Source organism: Lepisma saccharinum, chromosome 14 (genome assembly GCF_977018435.1).
Source record: "Lepisma saccharinum chromosome 14, izLepSacc3.1, whole genome shotgun sequence".
In the NCBI taxonomy this organism is placed as follows: domain Eukaryota; kingdom Metazoa; phylum Arthropoda; class Insecta; order Zygentoma; family Lepismatidae; genus Lepisma; species Lepisma saccharinum.
In genome coordinates, this window is record NC_139242.1 from 41845768 (window position 1) to 41868029 (window position 22262).

At 37.3% G+C, this 22262-nt stretch overlaps 1 protein-coding gene across 1 annotated transcript; it reads right to left on the minus strand.

The window, feature by feature from the left end:
* Positions 1-47: 47 nt before the first annotated feature.
* Positions 48-17345, minus strand: PrBP (Prenyl-binding protein). The gene is made up of 5 exons (XM_083134907.1): positions 16945-17345; positions 11182-11244; positions 8505-8640; positions 7644-7765; positions 48-773 (listed from the first exon to the last, which is right to left on the minus strand). The coding sequence occupies exons 1-5, from the start codon at positions 17079-17081 to the stop codon at positions 692-694; spliced, it is 540 nt and encodes a 179-aa protein (XP_082991033.1). The 5' UTR covers positions 17082-17345; the 3' UTR covers positions 48-691.
* Positions 17346-22262: the final 4917 nt, after the last annotated feature.

A 22262-nucleotide genomic window follows, 5' to 3' on the forward strand; every position in this document is an offset into this window, starting at 1 on the left:
GACACCCTGTATAATACAGGTTAGGATCAGGAAATGAGACACATTCACAAATTACATCACATTATTTACTAATCAGTATTGTATACAAGGTTAGAATCTAGAATCTACTTTCGCTACAACAAAATTGTTTCTCTATGTAAGGTACACAAATTCATATTGAATGTAAGACAGTATAGCAATATATCAAGATGTGACACATAACAAAAAACATATATACAAAATAGATCCCTTCCAACTCTGATGGCAACCCATCCACTTTCCAAAGAAAATTGATCCATGTCACACCATCCATTTTCGGTTAAGTGAGAAAATAAATTTCGATGTGGCAAGTGAACTAAAGATTTCTCTTGCTGATGCCTGCTGCAACACTACAATTCTAAACGAAAATTAGTGTTTACTTTCACTGTAGTGTTCAAACCTATAACTTAGCTGCTTTCGTTGCCCCTTTTCTGTTAACAGTTTCACTTCAACACACTTTACCTGGTGCTTATGCAATTGTCTAAAAAAGCAAAGTTCAGTCCAATTCTCAAGTCCACCTGGAATGACTCTGTATATGCGTGAGAGAAAGAATGTGTGTACAAGCTGTGTTTCTACACCGAACGTATTTGTGCCATATGAAGCTTACTTGGTGTTTGCAAATTCCATGACACATACACCACTTCTCAACTCTTTTCCCTGAGATGTTTCACCATCAAACATAGTACAATCGAACTTGGGATGTAGAAACAAGCATATCGTCATCAAAGAATTTTGTCTCTATCACAACATTTCCACTGAAAGAGAAAAACAGGAAATTGTTAGGGCACATAAAACACACTCATCCTAAGGCAAAAATGTAAATCAATATTGTTCAGATGAAAAATTTGAATACAACTGCTTTCTTCTAATACAATTTGAGTAAGCTGTGATAGTATAAAAGAAAGTATCAATTTAATTAATAATGTACTCTCTAAGTCCAGGTGACATACACAAAATGTTGTCCGTAGTATGCAGAAATTGTGTGGCAGACTGGTTAATTGACATGATCAAGTTGCAATGTACATACATCTGCTCAATGTTTCAACAGATAACCGTTCACAGCAATTTTATAAACTTTTGAACCATCCAAGGATTAATTACAAGTCTCAACAAATGTACATATTTCTCCAGGCATCATTTTGCAATATTATTTAACGATACACACAGTGGACTCTTCTTAATCTGAACTCCAAGGGGACATGGAAAAAAAATCAAATTATTCAAAATTTGAGTTAACAAAAACATGTATCATTAAAGATGATTTCAAGGGGAATAAACAAATTATTCATAGTACTGAATAATTTGAATTAAAAAGAGTCCACTGCATATAGATTTGTAAATGTCTGAAACAGTGACGAAAGGTACTGAAAGAAACACTGTATTTCATTTGAAAGGGGGAGGGGGGGATTGCCTCAACAACATGACCCCAATTTGGTTGGTTTCATGATTTCTCTATAAATAAGCTATATGTTACGGAACATTAGATGTGATAAGATATTAATATTCACATGAAATGTACTTACGAATCCAAGTAATGGATTAGACTAATTTTGGCGAACACTGTGACCATCTACATCAGAACTTGTCGTATAGTGGAACAACAGCGTAAAGAGCATGTGCAGAACCACATTGCGTTCGTGGGTGTGGGGGAGGAGCCTCTAGTATGGCCCAAGGCAGTGTTGCCAGGCCTATTGATATCTCGTGAGACTTCCTTAATAAACTATTGCTATGATCCACCAAGAGCCTGCTCAAAAACATGTTTCCTGCCCATATATTGGGCATGAGGGAACACATAGTGGAGCATGTGGATCTCCATTCAACCATGAAAAATGATCTGTGAAATTATGCCAAATGCTACTCAATTGTACTGGGACATTATTATTATTATTTTATCACCATTATTACATTACTATTTTTACATGGTCCCACCCCAAAATCTATTTCTATTTTCATTATTTTTCATCCCTTTTGTGCCTCTACGGGTAAGTACGATGAAATGGCACAAACACAATGTCACGTCCAAGCCTTACTAGGTAGAACCTCTGACTTCATAGCGTGGGCAATATATTATATATTTCATTGTTAGTAACAAGAAACTTGCTGAGAACGAAGCGGGATAGTTCAATTACAAAGGGAATAATGCACCCCTTCCCCGTACTTGCTTGGAACTTACATCAGCTTGAAAATACTTCATGTTCTGTAAAGTTATATAGCAGCATAGATGTCCGGAAGGATGTGCAAGGATGGCCAACCCCCCCCCCCCCCTTTCCCGGTAAATGATTGTTAACCTAAAAGTATATATTATTTCAGACATATAAGTTGATTTCAGTGACAGTAATTTACATCAATTATTATAATGGAGATGCAGGAATGTGATAATTTCAAACTCAAGTGGTGTTTTTTTGAGGGGGCAACACTGTTACAGGGTAATATGCCTAGTTTACTCCCTGGAAAAAATTCTGCAGACATGCAAGATTAGGGGGCAATTGCCACTCCTGCTCCCCAGTGCGCACACCAAATCAATGGATACCTGGGGGTAAAGATGACTGGAGTGTGGTGCTGATCACATCACCCCCCAAACATGGCCAAGACAGAGACTGTGTGGAACCTTACCCCCCCCCCCCCCCACATCTCCTAAATGCGCCTTAATGGTAGAGTGGTATATGCAAGGGGAACTTAACTTTACTTAATACACTTCTAGCTGCCTTGTGCTTTGGCATTTTTAAACACAAAGCAAATTAGTATTGATTGACTCCTACAAGCTTTCAGGTGGAAAGAAAGAAGGGGTGGGTTGACATCGCTTTATCCTAGTACAAGTCACCCAACAGGTTGTCCAGTATGCTTACCCTGATTAACATACATTTGGAATTTCCTATGATCTGACATTGCTTGCGACCCTGAAATCTGGTGAGAACCTGATTTCAGTCACTACAACATCAATAAAGGCTTACATTCTTCAATGTAGTGTAAGCCAAAGGCGGATAAAAAAAATTGAAAATACGAAGAAACTAGTACTCACTTTATCCGTGAAACTGTTTTTTTTTCTTCTAGTAATTTCAGTGGCCACTGCCACCATCCTCGTAGGAACTTGCTGTACTGTTGCTTGGCGTGCGTCTTTTGTTTGTACAAGGTTCATTCAATAAATAACCGGAAATATTTTTTTGTACAGAATCTATTATTAGAATGGAATACAATACATGATTATTATTCAATGTAGTCCCCCTCAAGTTCAATGCACCTGCGCCAGCGCTCCACAAGCCTCCCAATTCCACGTGAAAAGAATTATTTTGGGCGTGTGCGTAACCAGTCATGCACTGCTGCCTGGACGTCTTCATCATCCTCAAACCTTGAGCCACTAAGAGCGTCTTTAAGTGGGCCAAAAATGTGATAAGCTGAATGTGCCAGATCCGGGGAATATGGGGGGTGGGATAAGCAGATGAACTTTAGGTCATTAATGGTAGCTAATGTGACTCTAGCAATGTGTGGTCTCGCGTAGTCATGCAGTAACAGGATGCCACTGGACACCAGACCACGTCGCTTCTTCAAAATTGCTGGTTTGAAATTTTCACGCATAAGGTTAGCGTATGTCATACTGTTTACATTTTGACCTCTTGGCATTTAATGTTCAAACCTTACCAGCACTTCTTTCAGCTTGCACCTTCTTGGGTCTTGGAGATGAAGAATGTCGCCACTCCATTGTAGCCCGCTTAAAAATGTACCCAACTTTCATCTCCTGCGACAATACGGTGAAGAAATGCCTCCCCTTCAGCCTTGTACTGTCGCAAAAGCTCCCAGCACACATCCATGTGCCATCTTTCATATCTGGTGTCATATGTTTTGGAACCCACCTCGTACACAATTTCTTGAACATCAGTAGGTCATGAACAATATGGTGGGCTGATACGACACTAACGTTCATCTTTGATGCAATCTCACTCACCGTAATACTTGTAATATCAACTTTAAACTCTCGCAATGTTGTTCTCCGTGACTGCAGAGACAGAGCATCCTCGACGTGGCGAATATTGAATACTTGTTACACCCTGTTTGAACTTCTCTGCTCACTTGTACACTTGTGTTTGACTCAAACAGCTTTCACCATATTGCACTGCCATCCTACGGTGAATTTCGATTGGTTTCAACCCTTTAGCTAACAGAAATCTAATGACAATTCGCTGCTCCAAGTTGGTGCAATCCTGCAAGGGTGCTGTCATCTTGTTTCACTGATTCCCAGCACCCCGTTCGCGAGGCAGGCGTGCCAGGACCATCTGTTAATAGTACTAGGATGCCACCACAAAAAAAAACAAAGAAACACCAAACATGGTCGTATTTTCGATTTTTTATACAACTTTTCCGGTTATTTATTGAATGGACCTTGTAGTTCTCCGGCTGCCGCTAGGTGCGCTGTTGTTAACTGGGCGTCTGTGTCCATGTCGTCTGCTATTTCCGGGTGATAACTGTTGTAGTAGGGGAATCCAAGTGTGGTGCGCCTGTCTGCTGTCTATGTTTAGCTCATGCGGGAAGTGCATTATGGGATGCGTTTCCTTGATTTTGGTGTCTACGAGTGTGTTTGACTTGTACCTTTTAAATTTTATGGCTATTGTACTTAACGTGTTTAGCAAGACCAGTAGGGGGTTGGGCTTCTTTCGCATCTATTAGATGCTGTTGGGTTCTTTCATTGACAGATCTGATGGACCTGCCGATGTAAAGTGCCTTGCACTCTGCATCATATACACCTGGGTTATCAAGGGGAGGGGGGAGGAAGTACAGTTTGTGTTTATTTAGTTTATCAGCTATTTTGGAATTTGGTTTCTGCGCTACTTTGATGCCATATGGGAGAATGGCTTTGGATATGTGGTTGGATGTGGTGGGATGGTAGGGAAGGCAAAATATTTATATTGGCCGTTGGAAGTTGATTGTAGCTGGTTAGGGTGTCTGACCTATATTTCCGCTTTACTGCACCAAGTGGAAAGTTGTGCTTCTGTGTAGACATGTTTCAGGGCTATTTCAGTGATGGTGTCTATCTCCTCTCGTAGATCCTCTTCTCTGCAACAGTAGGAGAAGGCTCTTCGATAAAAGTTCAGCCACACATTAGCTTTTTGTTTGGGGGAATTGGCTAGAGAGAGTGTGTATGTACTGGTTGCCTGCATCCAGTTTTCTGTAGACAGTGATTGTGAATTTGTTAAGGGCACGGCTGATGGTGATGTCCAGGAAGTTGGTCTTACCATGTTTCTCTTGTTCTACGGTGAAGTTGAGCCTGGGGTGGATGCTATTTAGCTTGTTTACTAGAAGGTTGAGTTCTTCTGCCTTTTTGTTTACGACTATTGTGTTGTCCACATACCTTCCATTTTGGATGTATTGTATGTAGTTCTGGAGTGTGCAACCAGGTCCATGACTATGTTGGCTAAAGGAGCTTATAGTGGATTGCCCATCGCAAGGCCCTCGGCTTTATTGTAGGATTTATCCTCAAACTGAAAGTAGTTGTGTTTAGACAAACTTCCAACAGCCTAGTTTTCTCTTGTACCTGTAGAGCAGGGATTCTGTTTGTTGTCAGCCATCTTTCAACTGAACGCAGAGCTAGGTCTATGGGGATTGAATTGTACATATCTACTTTTCAATGCTGGCTAATTTTGCACTGTCAGCTTGCACTATTGTGGAACACATATGTTAGTTTGTTGTTGAACTGAGATTTTTTTGTTTTTTAGCCAGTTTGTTAGGTGGACTGTGGGGTGATTGAAGCAAGTTATTATAAGGTGCACAGGGATTCCAGGTTTATGAGTCCTGGGAATGCCATAGGCAATGGCAGTTGAAGGGTGGGGGTTGAGAAGGAATTTGTGGTCTCCTTCACTGAGTATGACACTAGATTTCACTGCATTTTCCACAATTCTATTGTACCTGTCTGTGGGGTTCTTTGTGATGACACTGTAAGAGTCACTGTTTAGTTTGTCTTTTACTTTCTTTGCATAATCGCCCTTATGCATAATTACAAACTGGTTTGTTTTGTCGGATTTTAGGCAACAGCAGTCATTCATGATGAGCCATTTGCCAAAATTAGAGAGGACAGAAGTGATATCTTGGTGCCCTAGGTTGGGTTTCCTGGTTTCACTGCTGAATATCACTTTTTGAAAAATTCCTGCTGCTGATGTTCGGATGTTTTCTGAATCTTGGGGTTTGAGGGCAAAACAAGCTGTTTTTTCCGGTGCACATATGAGGTTGAGGGTGGGGGCTTACTGTTTTGTAAGTTAAACTTATCACCGTAAGCAAGGAGTTCTTTGAATTTGCTTGGGATCAAGAGATTCAACAGATTTACGATGTTTTTACCTTGTCTGCTATCTGGGTTGATCGTAGTCTCACTCAGCCATGTTCCTCCCAGGTGGTGGAGTTTGTTGCGGAGAGAACTCGTTTTTTTTTGTTTTCCAAGATCTGCAGCCTGTATTTGATCTTATCCTTTGCATGCTCCCACCTTGCAGGTGGTAGCGTGACTTCCAGTCTATTTCTTTGAAAGATGGCTGACAACAAACAGAATCCCTGCTCTAGAGGTACAAGAGAAAACCAGGCTGTTGGAAGTTTGTCTAAACACAACTACTTTCAGTTTGAGGATAAATCCTACAATCAAGCCGAGGGCCTTGCGATGGAGCTAACCAGCTACAATCAACTTCCAGCGGCCAATATAAATATTTTGCCTTCCCTACCATCCCACCACATCCAACCACATATCCAAAGCCATTCTCCCATATGGCATCAAAGTAGCGCAGAAACCAAATTCCAAAATAGCTGATAAACTAAATAAACACAAACTGTACTTCCTCCCCCCTCCCCTTGATAACCCAGGTGTATATGATGCAGAGTGCAAGGCACTTTACATCGGCAGGTCCATCAGATCTGTCAATGAAAGAACCCAACAGCATCTAATAGATGCGAAAGAAGCCCAACTCCCTACTGGTCTTGCTAAACACGTTAAGTACAATAGCCATAAAATTTAAAAGGTACAAGTCAAACACACTCGTAGACACCAAAATCAAGGAAACGCATCCCATAATGCACTTCCCGCATGAGCTAAACATAGACAGCGGACAGGCGCACCACACTTGGATTCCCCTACTACAACAGTTATCGCCCGGAAATAGCAGACGACATGGACACAGACGCCCAGTTAACAACAGCGCACCTAGCGGCAGCCGGAGAACTACAAACAAAAGATGCACGCTATGCAACAGTACAGCAAGATGGTGGGAGTGGCTACAGAAATTAATAGAACGAAGAAGAATAAACAGTTTCGCGGATAAAGTGAGTACTAGTTTCTCTGTATTTATATACTACCACGTCTCTCTTTTCCCAATTATGAAAAAGTTGAAATAAGCAAATATTGCAGAATAGGCATTTCAAGGCAAGATTAAGCAAAATAGGTTCTAACCCTTAAAATAGCCATTTGTAGGCTCTATAAAAATGTGTTTTTAGACTAGAAACGCCATAAAACGAACTTAAAACATTAAAGGCTACATTTTACTACAAAGGAATAAAATAGGCAGAGGCAAAAATCTGAACCTAGTGATTACTACCAAATATTGAGAAGGAAAAGAACATGTTTAAGGTGCATATGGAAATATGTATTAACATGTTCTTACTTTAACACATTTGCTGGCATCATCTGAGACTCTGGTGCCGCTTCGATCAGTGACTGCCACGTGTTTGTTGAGTTTGGTATGACAAAACCAAATTCAAAGAACCATTCCTCCAGACAACGTCCCTGGAAAAGATAATATGCAAAATAAAAAAACTGCGTAACTCATAACAAACTATTGAATTATTATAAAGCCCAAAGAAATAATTAACTCTTAAATTGAACTTTCCATATTGCACGACCAGGATACTCCAAGCTTATATTGAGAAAGAAAAAATATACAAATATGCATGGGACAAGTAAACACGTTGCAGAATGCCTCCACTTTATTTTTGTCTCAAACATGGTTGGAAAGAGTCAAAATGGAGGCAAGAATTGATGTTATTTAGTTAAATCCTTAGAATTAGACAGAAGGTTGGCCAGAAGTTGTCTTATTTACACTACTTGTTTGCATGTGTAAAATCCATAATTACATCCAGAAAACCACATGAGATAAAGCTTGTTCTGTGTCTTGATTTACACTTCTTCAGTAATCAAAGAAAAACTTTGAAATTAAGAATTAGCAAAGGTTTGCTTGAAAATTAAGCTCACAAGATCCTAAGAATCCAAATAAACTTTCTGCATTTATTTCATAAAAATTTATTAACCACATGTAAACATAGAAACATAAGTTTGAACTGAAAATCGATGATGCATATGAGGACAAACACATATCTTGTCTGGGATTCAACTGCAACAGGAATCCTGGATTACAGAGGTCATACATAACTATCATGAAACTAACACATAAACAGTATAAATTTCAATTTCTTTATAAACAATGGACTTTGTTATCAAGTGGAATTTTTAAAACAACACAACAAACCTTAAACAATATTTTTTGCTCCAAACGGAATTTTTCCATCGGTTCTACGGACGAAAAATTGATTTCTCTGGACACTGCACGGCACTTCAAAATTTTCTTTGGTACCCGGGCTTCATGTTCTACCTCAGGAACAGATCTATAAAACAAAAAAAAGTGTGGCACTTCATTCTCACACACATTTACAAACATTTCTCTTGACAATTTTGTGACACATTGGTTGTCTGATTTAATTTCATGGTGGTTCTGCATAAATGATAAATGCATCAGACTGAGATATGGAAGAGCTTTCCAACATCTGTTTTGCACATGAACGATTGACATGTAAAGGCAACTTTTATTTTTGATTATCAGAATTTGATCTCAAACATTTCTTCTGCTTGATTTTCAGCTCAGCACAGCCGCAAGCTGAACCTCATCCTTCAATAAAGAATAATTGAATTGAATATATAAGTCAATAGAAGCAAAGTGGCTACTCAGAGACCTCGCTAAAATTCAGTGAGAATTCCAGGTTTTGGAAAAAAAAATCCAAAAGTTCAAGGCTTAAAATAACTTTCTTTGAATAATAGAATTGATATTAACATTCTACACTAAAGATTTACAAATAGTTCTTGTAGATCTTACAAAGCATGTGAATAATTTACAGATATACAAAATGTACTAATGAATTTCACTAGAGTTCAATACATTGTAATTTGTATTGATTTGTACACAACAATTAGGTAGAGAGGTTTACAGAATAATATTTAATAAATTTAAAACACTTTTTGACTGTAACAAGGTCGGTCTGTAGCACTAACAATAGGTGAATAATGAACAATGTGAAGAAGCACCAAGACCATTTGAATTTTGGCCAGTTTATAGCATGCAAGATGAAAAATATTGACTTCGGTATCATCAGATGGCTTACTGCATGCTCTGCATGTGACATTGAAAATAAACAACCAACTAATCTTTTTAACAATATTCTCTGTTTCCCAAATAATCTTGACATGTAAAATCTTTTTATCATGTAGAATTTACAATGCCACGGAACAACCTGGTTAATTCCTGGAATTCAAGTTGGTGTCGAGGTAAGCTCAGTTAGTGAATGTTAATAGAGCAGCCTACGGCTGAACCTCGCCTGCTGAATAAAGGAATTATTATTATTATTAAAAGTAGTTGGTGAACTTAGTGTCATGGATGAAATTGTACCACTATCTTCTAAAACTGTTGTACAGGGTCTGCCAATTTCTCTTAGGTCTTTTACAGTAGCTCATGTCATTAATCCCATAACAATGTTTTGATAGTCCTTTGGCTAAGAGCAGTGACATGCTGTCAACTATGACAGGGTTCCCTCATGAACTCTAAATATATTTTCCCTGAGATTTCTAGAATCCTTAATATTTTTGCAGAGTACTAAATACACATTACATTACTATTTTACAATAGCCTTAACATTTTACCCATCACAGCCTTACCATCCTCACCTTCTTTAATATGGGGCAGGTTAAACAGTACTCTAGGAGTTCTTGGCCAATATAGGAATATCAATGTATAATTTATCAAATACATACATTTATAAATAGCATGTAATTTAGTGCAGTATTCTGCCATTTTTTCTTATTTTATGGAAAAAAGCATGTGATTCGTATGTCGTGGTTTTTTGTACATTATATGTTTAAATATGCAGTTGGCAAAACTAATTGCAATGACTTAGTTATATGTATTAAATAGGTGCATGAAATATTCATGTTGATCAAGAAACATTCGTAATTTTATATTGGTGTCAGTACATTTTGTATCACTAGTTTATCGTATGGGCAAAAATGTTATTTTTCCACACATTCTCGATCTCGATAATTTTGGAGGCTTCAGCCATCTATACCCCCAGGTAACTATTGATTTGAGGCTGGGTGAGCCCCAGAGCTGCTTCATGCGGGGACAAGGTTGGAATTTGCCTGGGAATCGAACCTGGTTCTCCCGTGTGGCAGTCAGATGCACTACCAACTAGACCACTGTGGCTCTGAAGAGTATTAATTTAAAAAATGGATTGCTGCAGAAGCTTGTTTTACCACTATTGAAAATTTGATTTTTTTTTTAATTTTACTTTTCTTCCTCTTTTCGGTAATCGTGCTGATGAGGATGAGTGATATGATGCATGTGGGAACCCTGTATGTATGTGACTAAATGTAATCTACACATAATTTACACAGTGTACGTAGACAATGAAAATACAGAAATGAAATTTTAAAAAATAATAATAAATAATGTGAAATGCTGTTATGAAGAAGAAATGTCGATTTGTATTAAGTTGATATGAAATCAAAATTTGTCACAAGCAAAAACTGCCCGGATAGAATACGATGTAGAGGAAAAAACATGTGGTATAAAGGTGGCCTACTTTCATTAATAAGAAGAATATTTATATAGTGTGTTTACTATTTAATAGAATAATGTTACTGTGATATTCTTCAACCAAGAGAAACACAAGATAATTCTATTTTACTTTTACAAAACTTGTCAAGCCTTAAATGCCATGTACTTTGTATCCTATATTGTCTACATGCAGATGCATAACTGGTTAAGAGTTACATTCCTAATTCACTATCACCATTACCAGCTTTGCACTTATTTTCTACAAGCAATTTTAGTGCTGTTTTCAACACTATAATTCTATTTCACTCACACATATACTTACAGATCATCATGTCCTTGCCACAAAATCTTCCCTGTATCAGCATCACGAAGGTTCATCCAATTTCTATGCAATGTTAAGGAAATTTAACAAAACATGGAATTCTAATCATTATAAATATAAGTAAAATTTATTTTTATCTCTTGAACACTACAAACACCATAACAAGTTCACAGTGTTTCACAAATTTCATGATTGTAACATCACAAACTGATTTTTTTTAAAAAAAAAAAAACTAACTTGGAAACTAGATTATTGTGCTTCAATCTTGCATACTACATGAAGAAATTAAAATAAATTATTCTTTTTGGCACAATGCTACAGTGCATCTTAAAAGCTAATTAACTTACTTTAACCTTTAGATGCCTGATGGCCAACTAAGTGGCCAGCACCTCATGACTGACATTAACATACCATTTCTACAAAACCAAAAATGATATTTCAGTTCTGTCTTTTTTGTTACTTTATATGCATGGCAGGGTCCAACATACTCGAATTACAAAACAGAATATTAAATGTTAGAATTTTTAACATGTGCTTTTTAAAAAAGAAAATTTTTCGAAGAAAAAATATGCAATGTTATTAAAAACATAAAATATGAATGTGTCATTACTTTTCAACCAGGATTACTTCTGATACAATTTACTCATACATATAATAATGACAAAAGCATAAAAATAATTGTTTGCAGTGAACTCAGTGTTTTTGAAATACAATTCCTGGTAACAGTTTAAATTGTTTTACGATTTTTTTCAAATTCTCCTAGCAGGAAGAATCGTAGAATTTTGGCAATCATTGTCACACAAAATTTGAACTTTCCTTAACACTTACAGTGTTGACCTCTAAGTCGCTTTCCGTCGCAAGAATGCTGACCATTTTCACTACATTTTAAAAAATCATATCTCAAAAAACTAAAAATGTAAAATATATGTATCACACACTGTTGAAAAGTTTGGTTCTTCCTCTTTATTTTGATATATGATATGTTACATTATAACCACATGGCTACCTTGGACGTTTCATCATAAATGATATGAAATGTACTAAAAATAAAAAGTTGATAAGATATAGCCTGACATAGAAAAGCAGTGGGTCCCAATACTGGGGGACAAGGTGCCACAACTAAGGGGGGCCAAGACAGTATATTTCCCTTTGTAGATAAGATTTAGCAAAGTGCGGGGGCAAAAGTGGCAAAAATTGGGGGGCAACTGGCCCCCTAATTACCATCACTGTAGAAAAGGGAAGCAATCATATCACTATCCAACAACGATGCGAACAGAACCGTTACGAGCATTTGCCCACCTTCTAGTGGCAGTATTAGGAAGTATGATGTCCAAACATTACTCAGGATTGCTAACTCCGTAAATGTATGGCAAATGACCGTTTAAATAAATATTCAATTCAACTCCGTATATATATGTGATGCGCACACTAGAGAAGTTCGGGAACTCCGTATATATAAGTGATTAGCACTGTAAGTGTTTAAGTAATGAGCACTGTTTCGATTTTGGAAAAAAAAAAAGTAATTTATGTTGAAAGAAACATCTTAAAAATTATCTTACGCATGCACATGCGCTTCCCATGGACAATGTATTTTCTGTTGACAAGTGACTGTAAGTATCTTAGACTAATGGGAATTAACGTAGAAGTAAATTAGAATGTTAGAATGCATTTAGGGACTTTATTTTAATGCTAAGAGTACCAAATCTGGCCTGCCTAACCTAACTACGAAAGCATATATTGAACAAAATCTTATGTAATCGCTAAAACTCCGCAGTATGTGCAAATCGAAATCGAACCATGTTACAATTGCATTTGTAGCAAGCAGTCCACATCTATCTAACACAGCAATCCGGTCTTTTCACAGACACAACTGCTTGAAAGGCATGCAAGTTCACACTTCACAGATTGTGTCACTTTACTAAACTAGGAGTGGGGGAGGAGGTCCATCTACCAAAGATCACAAGTTGCATGTGCCAAGAAGAGGGTGAGGAAAAGCAAATATAAAGTGCATCAGGGTGGTGCGACACTCTCTTTGCTAGCATGCTTCAAGAACTGGCATTCCCACCTCCATAAGCTACGAAGAGATGACACCAACAGGATGGTACATTTACCCCTGTAGGGCCAAAATCGCTGTTCTTTCTCTGATAGCAACAGATTATTATTATTTTTTAATGTACATGCTTTATTATTCAACATTAACTGATGACACATTTGTCGCAAGACCATACAGCATTTATTTTTGTTCCGCCAATTAGAGGACCATTGATACAGAGATTTTTAAAAAATTCCAAAGATTATGACACTTTTTAAAATTCCTTTTCTGCTTTAAAAGTTGGGGATTATGAAAACATTTCAAAGTTTTAAAATGAGTGTGAATTAATATTTGTCTCATTAGAATGAGCTTACATTGTTTTTAGGACATGGGATGCAGTAAATCTCTAATTTTCATTCTGCAAAGTAGGTTGTAGAAGTTATCATTCTCATACATATATTTATTTCATTTTCTGATTAAAAAAGTTGCATTCGTGTGTGTGTATTGGTTCTCAATTTTTAATGATTTATTTTTTCAAAGTTTCATATGAGAAAGACGAAGTATTGCAAAATTGTAGAAATGATTGTTACAGTAAATTTGGACCTTGGTTAAAGTAATTACCACTCTTTGGGGTTCCAAAATGTGCAATTTATTGGTGGAAACAAGACATAAAAAGTACCTTATGCAAACATCAGTGTTTCTCATTAACAAGGCATTTTTCATTCAAAAAAGTAAGAAAAAGTAGAATTGTGGAATAATTATGAACATCAATTGTAGCTCTCTGAAAGTAATTAGTATTGTTTGCAATTCTGAAAAGTCCTATTCATCGGGGAAAAAAATATGTAAAAGAATACCTTATGCAAATATCCTCGCTTGGCATCAACAAGACATTTGATAAGACTGCTGCGAGCATGGGCTTCAAGGGGTGTTGTGCTTGAAACCAGCACCAACATGATGAGATGTGAAAACATTTAGCGAAATTATTGTAATGCTAAAAGCCCTAAACCTGGCCCACCTAACATCACCACAAAAGCATTTAGATACATTATTTGAATATGAAAAGCCCTAAGCCTGACTCGCCTAACCTAACTACAAAACCCCTTCCGACCACACACATAACCTATCGGAAGCAGTAGTCTGTGACCAAGACGGCAGTAAACGAATGGCTGGTTACAAGAGAAGAATCATATAGGAGTGTACAGAAGTGAAAAACCATTCGCAAGCAAAGATGCAGTAAGTAACAACTAAAACTCCAAAGTATGTGTAAACAGACAAACAGAAATCGAACCATGAAAAAAATGTCTGTGTACCATGATGAAATCAGAACTTGGGCCTAAGATATTTCTTCCTATTAATAAATGTTTGCACATAAAGCAGAAGAAAGTGTGCAGTATATCTGCAATATTTGACAAGTAGTTGCTGTATGCAAAAATCATGGGTCAGAAAAGTCATTCTACAAGGAAGTATCGGTATGGTCTCAACGGATTTCTTCATTTTTACACAAGCTACTACTTACGGAAATGAGTTTCTGTAGCATTTAGAAGTTCGTGGAGGTATTTTCTTTCATTGTGGAATCTATTTCACCGGGAAATCATGCATTTTTCAACAGAAATATCTCTTCGACGCACAATTGCTGTTGCTTTAATTTGCTTGCACTACGTGAACCAAATGTTGCGAACGTTTGATGACGTAACTCCCTGTCTGTGTTTCCAACCATGCCATTTTTTTGTAAGAAGATGACAATTTTAACTATGTTTGCCTAACCTAACCTTGCCGTGCATGGTTCGTGGGGCTATCTGTGCATGGTTCGTGGGGCTATCCGTGAATGGTTCGTGGGGCTATCCATGAACGGTTTGTGGGGCTACGCATGCATGGTTCATGGGTATTTTTTGGTTTGTGGGGTTATTCATGAATTGGGGCTATCCGTGAATGGTTCGTGAGGATTTTTCAGTTGACAAGGTTGGAAACACTGCATACCCACTGATGATCTACCACGCTAGTCAAGATGTCTTGCCATATTGTCTTACGGAAGTGCAAAAAAGGAAGAATAATAATTACTCCTCATGTCACAAATTGAAATTATTTTTGTGAAAAAAGCAAAGTAACACCTTGAAGAATCTTTTGCAATGCAGAATAGGTAAGTACGAATGTTAAAAATGAATAAATAAACGAGTGAGAGGTGTTGGGACTATACCGAAGTTTTACCGAAGTATCCATTAGGCTATGCCTTCATAGCATGTAGCGAATTTGCATCATATAGAGCCGGCACATGTATGACGATAAAATCAGCATCTACTAAACCAGACAACAACAACAAAAAGGATACACTTGTATACCATTGCCAGTCCTTTTCTCACATACAATAGTGAGGCCAATCAGATAACACTACGACAGCTCAAGTCCTACAATAGTGAGGCCAATTAGATAATAGGCCTACTACGACAGCTCAAGTCCAATTGTACAAAAATGACTTAACCTCCGATTATTTTCGGCTTAATTGAAGATGACGAGAGTGTTCCCAGATTTGTTTGAAATTTTGTATACTTTCTACATGAGGCCTCCTGAACATGAATCTGACATTACCATTTCCCGATCATGTCTGTAACTTGAAAATTTCACCTAACGTTAGGTTAGGCAAACATACTTCAAATAACACTAAGCTTACCTTCAAAGTCTGTAGTGTTTATAATCCAACGGTGGATACAGTGTTGGCACACTTAAAATCCACACTCAACATGTTCCTCTCCTTCCTGGTTGTCGCTATCACTGTCACTGTCGTTCTGCTCATCACGTTTTTTAAACGGATCGTACAGCTGTCCTGCAAGCCGGAAAAATTCTATTGTGCGGTCTGATATTGCAGGCACCTTTTAAGAAAGATATATTTTGCAAGATAACCTGAAAAGAAAATTTTCCTTGTTCCATACGAGTTCAAAGTTACCTTTGCGTGTCTCCATGCAGACTCAATACTATTCGTGTGGGCATCGGTTTCCTCATCCACGAATGTGATACTATGGTTTACTTTCATGTGGTCGAAACCCTCGTCCTCTTCAAGTGACAAACTCACGGTGTGGCAACACTGTAGACAGTGCAACTTAGTGGCTACATTCCACAAAACATGGCTTCCTCACTTCTTTCCGGAGAAATATCGCCATTATGAAAAGCAATATATTACACCTTACACACGTAATATGCAAATTTTAAACAGTGACCGGGACATCAGAAAATCTGATACTTCATCTGGAAAACTTATTTGGTTAGTATATTCTCTAGTAAATAAATCGGAGAACCCTCCCGTCACCTTCAATTGCTCCTTATTTTCAAATAAATATAAGGCTGACAACAAAGCTTCAACTAAATAAATTAATAAATCTTCGCATTGTTTTTTTCTTTTTTGATGTCATTTTCTTAAAAGCTAACAGAATGTTCCCGCCTTGATTACCGCCAACACACAAATTACTTCTAATCAGCATTTAAATAACTATAATTATAATTAAATTTCAGTGATTAAAGAACAGAAAACGCCAGGAGTAATTACTTATTCAGCGAATTGAACGAAAATATTCCACCTTCCATTGAACAGCCTATTTTCACAGAGAATGTACACAAACTACATATTATTATTATATTTCTGCATAAAGTTCTCAGTATGATTCTACGACTCTTTAAATACACTTACTTCAACTTCACTCTTGTACAAATAAAATGTCAAAATACATGGTCGAAAAGGATACACTTTGAAGCCTTTTAGAATATCTTCCCCTCTTGATGGCATGTCTTTCCTAGACAGTTGGCACCGTAAATTTCCGTCACTGGCTCCTACTCCCAACACATTTGTAAATCCATTGCTATCTGAACGTATTGCAAGCATGCATTAACAATTAGATAGACCCAACAGAATTAAAACCTTCTCGCACCGACTTGAAAATTCGCCGAAAATTTGAAATGGTATAATTGTCCGGATTATTGTTCCATCATTTCATTCTTTTTCTTGACATCATGTGTAACATGAACGTATGTCTCGTGCTAATTAATAACAAACACCACCACAAATTAATGTATTTTCTTTGAAAGATTACAAAAACAACATCCCGAGTAGACGACAAGCAGGACGAATTGGAATTCGACTGATTCGCAAATTCCACCGTTTGTGCAACGAAACTGAACGTGCGCTGACTGCTCACTCACATCAAACTACATTGCGCTCTGATCAATATTTTGGTTACAGAAATTCGTTATTTGACGAAACCACGGAAGTGTGAGCAAATGAGATGATTAAACGTTCTATATAGAAAAACAACAACCACAAAATATCATATATATTTCTACCAAGATCTCCAAGGAAAGAAAGGCATCATGTGTATGTTTAAAAATTCCTTTCAGATCGAGCTCAAAACGTGACATGTTGACCAATTCAACATATCAGGAACGATTATGTAAAAATGTTTTATTAAATAATTTTGCAAGGGAATCATTACTACTCATTCATTCATATTTTTCATTTAACAAAATATTTTTATAAGATGACAGCTATTCCTGTGGAACAGCACAAAGTGGGCTGTGTGCTGCAGGGACGGCGCCAGAATTTTTAGACTCTCTCTCTCACTCGAGATTTCCCTCTTACCTTGTGTAGAAAGCGATTTGGACACAAGGAATTCATCAAACCTAATCATCGTAGCCAGTAATTCATATCTTTTTTGCAGATTACCATATTTGGCTGTAAGCAAGGACGTATTTATGGGTTGGCTCCAGGGGGTCCGGATCCCCCCCCCCCGAAAGACTTACCAAGTACAAAAATTAAATAATGTAAATATGCGTTGTTTAACAGTTGTTGTATAATCGCGGGGTTATTTGCCTCAATTTTTTTGATGGCAGTAAATATTTAGTTTTTATATTTTTTTATATATAACATTAATTTGATGTGTGTGTGTGTGTTTGTCTAAGCAAAAGCTATCGTAGTACAATGAGTCTTTTGTTGCATAACAATGCTTGACGCTAAACTATCCTAGCGCACTGTCAAGGACGTATTTAGAGGCGAAGCCCAAGGTTCCGGACCCCCCTCCTCCCCGAAAGACACTAAGTACTATCAATAAACAATGAAAATATATTACTTGTTTAGCATTTGCTGTATAATCTAGAGTTATTTATTTCCGCCGAACTTTGAATGACAGGACCAAAGATATTAATCTGAAACTTCAATTTTCGTCGACTGGGTCTAACATTCTTTCTTGTTATTTAATAAATATTCAATTCTTTATCTATTTGCACTGATTTCCTTGCCAGAGCAGTTGGTTTAATACAAATTTTAGCGATCTCAACTACACGCAAGATAATGAATACATGATCTTATATCTCTATTCTTACATCGTCTTTTACATAGGCTATTAATGTAATAATAAGCAATGCAATATTAATTTAATATTTATTATGATTATTTTAATGTAACATAATTATTTTAATTTAAACGTTTATGTTATTATTATGTCTGAACCACTTGGTTCGGACCACCCCCCCCCCCGAAATAAATTTCTAAATACGTGCCTGGCCATAAGTGACCTTTTCGAACACACTCAAATGCCGACCTCCCTCCTGAATAGTACACCTTGAAAACTGTATTCTTGTAGGCAAATGAGTCTCTGGCGCCTGTAACCGCAGTCAAGATGATCCTCTTGGTGTTTTTTGTCTCCTTGCGTGTTTGTGTTCGTCCCTTCATGACGTTCATCTAATTAGCATTCAACCTTACCGTCACAATTGGTCAAAACTAACAGAAAATCGATTTGAAATATAACAATGAGTCAATCAGTCTTGATTACTTTCCACAAACAGAGTATCAATATTTCATAGCACATCGAAAGTTGAGGTAGTTATTTCAACTCCACAATGCTTCATTTTTTAATCAAAACAGATAACTCCGCGAACAACGACGTGGTTTTATCTAAATCTCAAACATTTTTATCCGTACGTAAAAGAAGTAGTTTAAATCTCAGGCAAATTCATGGGTGTCCGGAAAAAGGGGGTGCAAGGGGGCACGACTCCCTGGAAAATGGGTCTTACCATAAACTTATACATTGCACACATATTTCATTTCATTCACAGTAATTTATGTTAATTATTGGAAAGGTGCTGCAGGATCATGATAGCTTCAATTTTAGTAAGTGTCTTTTTTTAGGGGGTAGCACTATTATGGGGGAATATATCTCGTTTGCCTCCCCTTGAACAAATTACCATGCTTGCCCCTCCCTGGAAAAAATGCTGCGGACGTCCATGGGCCAAGCATAATGATAGTGTAATCCACCTCTTAAATGGACGCATCTTATGTTATGATAAAATGATACGGTTGACGGAGTTATTTCTGTATATCGTCTCTCCCATCGCATAATGCTCTCGTCTTATAATTAACGGATCCTGGGTTCAATCCCCAGTGGAAGCACAATGTACACTCGTTAGGACCACAGCTTAAAATTAAGGTCCAGTGACAATTAGCCTATTTGAGCATGTGGACCTTTTTAAAAAAAATCACTCCTGGATTATTGTCCTGTTTATTTATTTTGCTATTTAATTTGGCTGCCTCACTATATGGTGATTTAGAAAGCATTGCGTTGAAAACATATTCAAATTATTGCAATTTAGTTGAGAACCCAAACGAATTGGATGTTATTCAATTAGTTATTAGCCAGTTACCAAATAATATAGCTAATAACATAACTTGTCATGAGATACATTCTATGGACCAGTTAACAACTATGTTAAGGAAATTAGATGTTGTCCGAACTAGTAGAAGAGGACTTATTTTCCTACCGGCAGTGTCCGTGACTACATAGACTAATACGGACTAAACCCAACATTTAAGATGGGATCCAAAACAGTGAAATACAACCCTACCTGGGACCGTGTAATAACATGTTGACGTAACAGGTTACTGACTAAAATTTATTTTCATGCATGCTCAGTGCAAATTTACCTATCATACAACACGTATCTCTTTGGCACCAAAGTAAATCAAGATGTGAACAAAATTGTAATTGAACATGAATGTTATATGCTCCTACAGACCCTTTCCATTCCCTAAAAAAGTGTGTGGAAACAGTTATTTTGTTTGAATCTTACATTGCATAGCAGAAATCAAGAGATGTTGACTAATGCTTTGTCTAACAAAAGACCATAAGTTGTTTTTGCATATCTGAACAGACGACTGTAATACAGACATGATACTTGAACTTGACAACATGATGTATGGGAACCAATTGAGTCTGTCCTATTCTCAAACTGTCATGTTCAAAGTTAATATTATTTATGTTATTGATGTTGTTTTTAACTTATGCATGTTTGTTTTATAGATATTGTTATAATCATCTTATCACGCTGTATAAAATACAAGAAATGAAATTGATGTAACCATAGCAACGAGAAATAATAAGTACTAAAAATGGTGATGGAAGTTGTGAGATTTTCTGCGCCTGTATTGTATTTATTTTAAATATAACGGTTATCGTTAATTACGCAATTTTATTTGCATTGATAATCGTTCTGCAAGTTTAAGCGCAGCGACGGTTATCAAGAGTGGCGACCCAGCCAGGATTATTCCCTTCAATTCTTGACAGTGACTGGTTATATTCTCCAGGACAGAGGTAATGTTATCAACTTTCCAACCTCCTAAACTTAGCTCTTGTATTTGATTCAAGCGGTACTGGCAGAGCCACATCAACTTATTATCCGTTCTGAAACGTCCCTTCGTCCACCTTGAACTCAAATCAGTATTTTGCCACAGGTATGGATCAAGCGACACATTTCTCCACATCTTACACACGCGAGCTGCCCTGCATAAAAATGGCAAGCACCCATCATCCTGTGCCACCATAGAAAATATCTTCTTCAGGATTTCAGGGTACAAATCGCACGCCCAACCACTCTGAGGAGTTCCATTCACACTTTTGCTCACTTCAAACGGTTTGCGAGGATCCATGCCAAATTCTGTTGCATTATTTCTTCTTCTGGACGTGTGTGTACCACCATTCTCCCGCCTCTTGTGTTTCTTGGATTTTCCTTCTTCCTGTGTTTCTTTGATTGCACTTGTGATGGGGATTTCTTTATTTTAATCTTGATGTAGTTCTTGTCGGGAGAAATCTGGCTTTGATAGACAACTGAAAACTTCTTTCTCTTTGTGGGAGTTCGAGTCCTTGAAGAATTTATTCTTCGCTTTCTGCTACGGTGAACACTATTTTCAGTTCTCTCATGAATATCATGAAGTTTATCCTCGTCATCATTTGTAATGGACATTTCCACTTTGACATGAAAAACGTTTTAAATCCATTTATTTTACAGATAATGACACAAACAAGAGATGTGCAAAATATCTCGGCGATATTTGTTTCGGTTCTCGAGAAACACTCCTTCAAACACCGCTGAAATTCACCTACTACGTCACGGATTTGAAAACGTCCTCTCCACAGACAGGAGGTCCTCTGACGTCATCACTTAGAAATGCAAGCAGGCGGGGCTTCTGCTCGTCCCGTCAGCTTAGCACGAGCCGCGGAAGCGACAGCATATTCACTTGTTACTGTGTAAAACAAGTATCTTGTAACTTCCAGTGCCAAAATCTGTGCTCCATTTCTTGGAGATGAATTATGCCGTAGCAGTATAGTAGTATTTACTATAATTCAGCCACTCGGTAGAGGGTTTTCCCATTAGGGTGACAAAGCAAACCTTGTAACAGTCAATGGCTGAATACGTAAACAGCCTTGTTCATTGCGAATACATAGGTTAGTTCTGACTGGCAAGAACTTAATGTTATAGGAATGCCTTTTCTGGAATTACAATTATTTTCGTCATAATATTTTCTTCACAAATTTTAAGATAATACTTTTAGAACACACTGGTTTACACGCCAATTTCTGCAATATAAGAGGTGATACGGTATAAAAAGGTACGGTGAGTTTTCAAATTTCCTGCAGTAAATGATAGTTTTCTTCAGTTAATATATTTTGCAAATTTTTGTATTTAGCCTACTTTTACGTAGTCACACTACTTATTAGTATTGATACTTTTCTGTTCA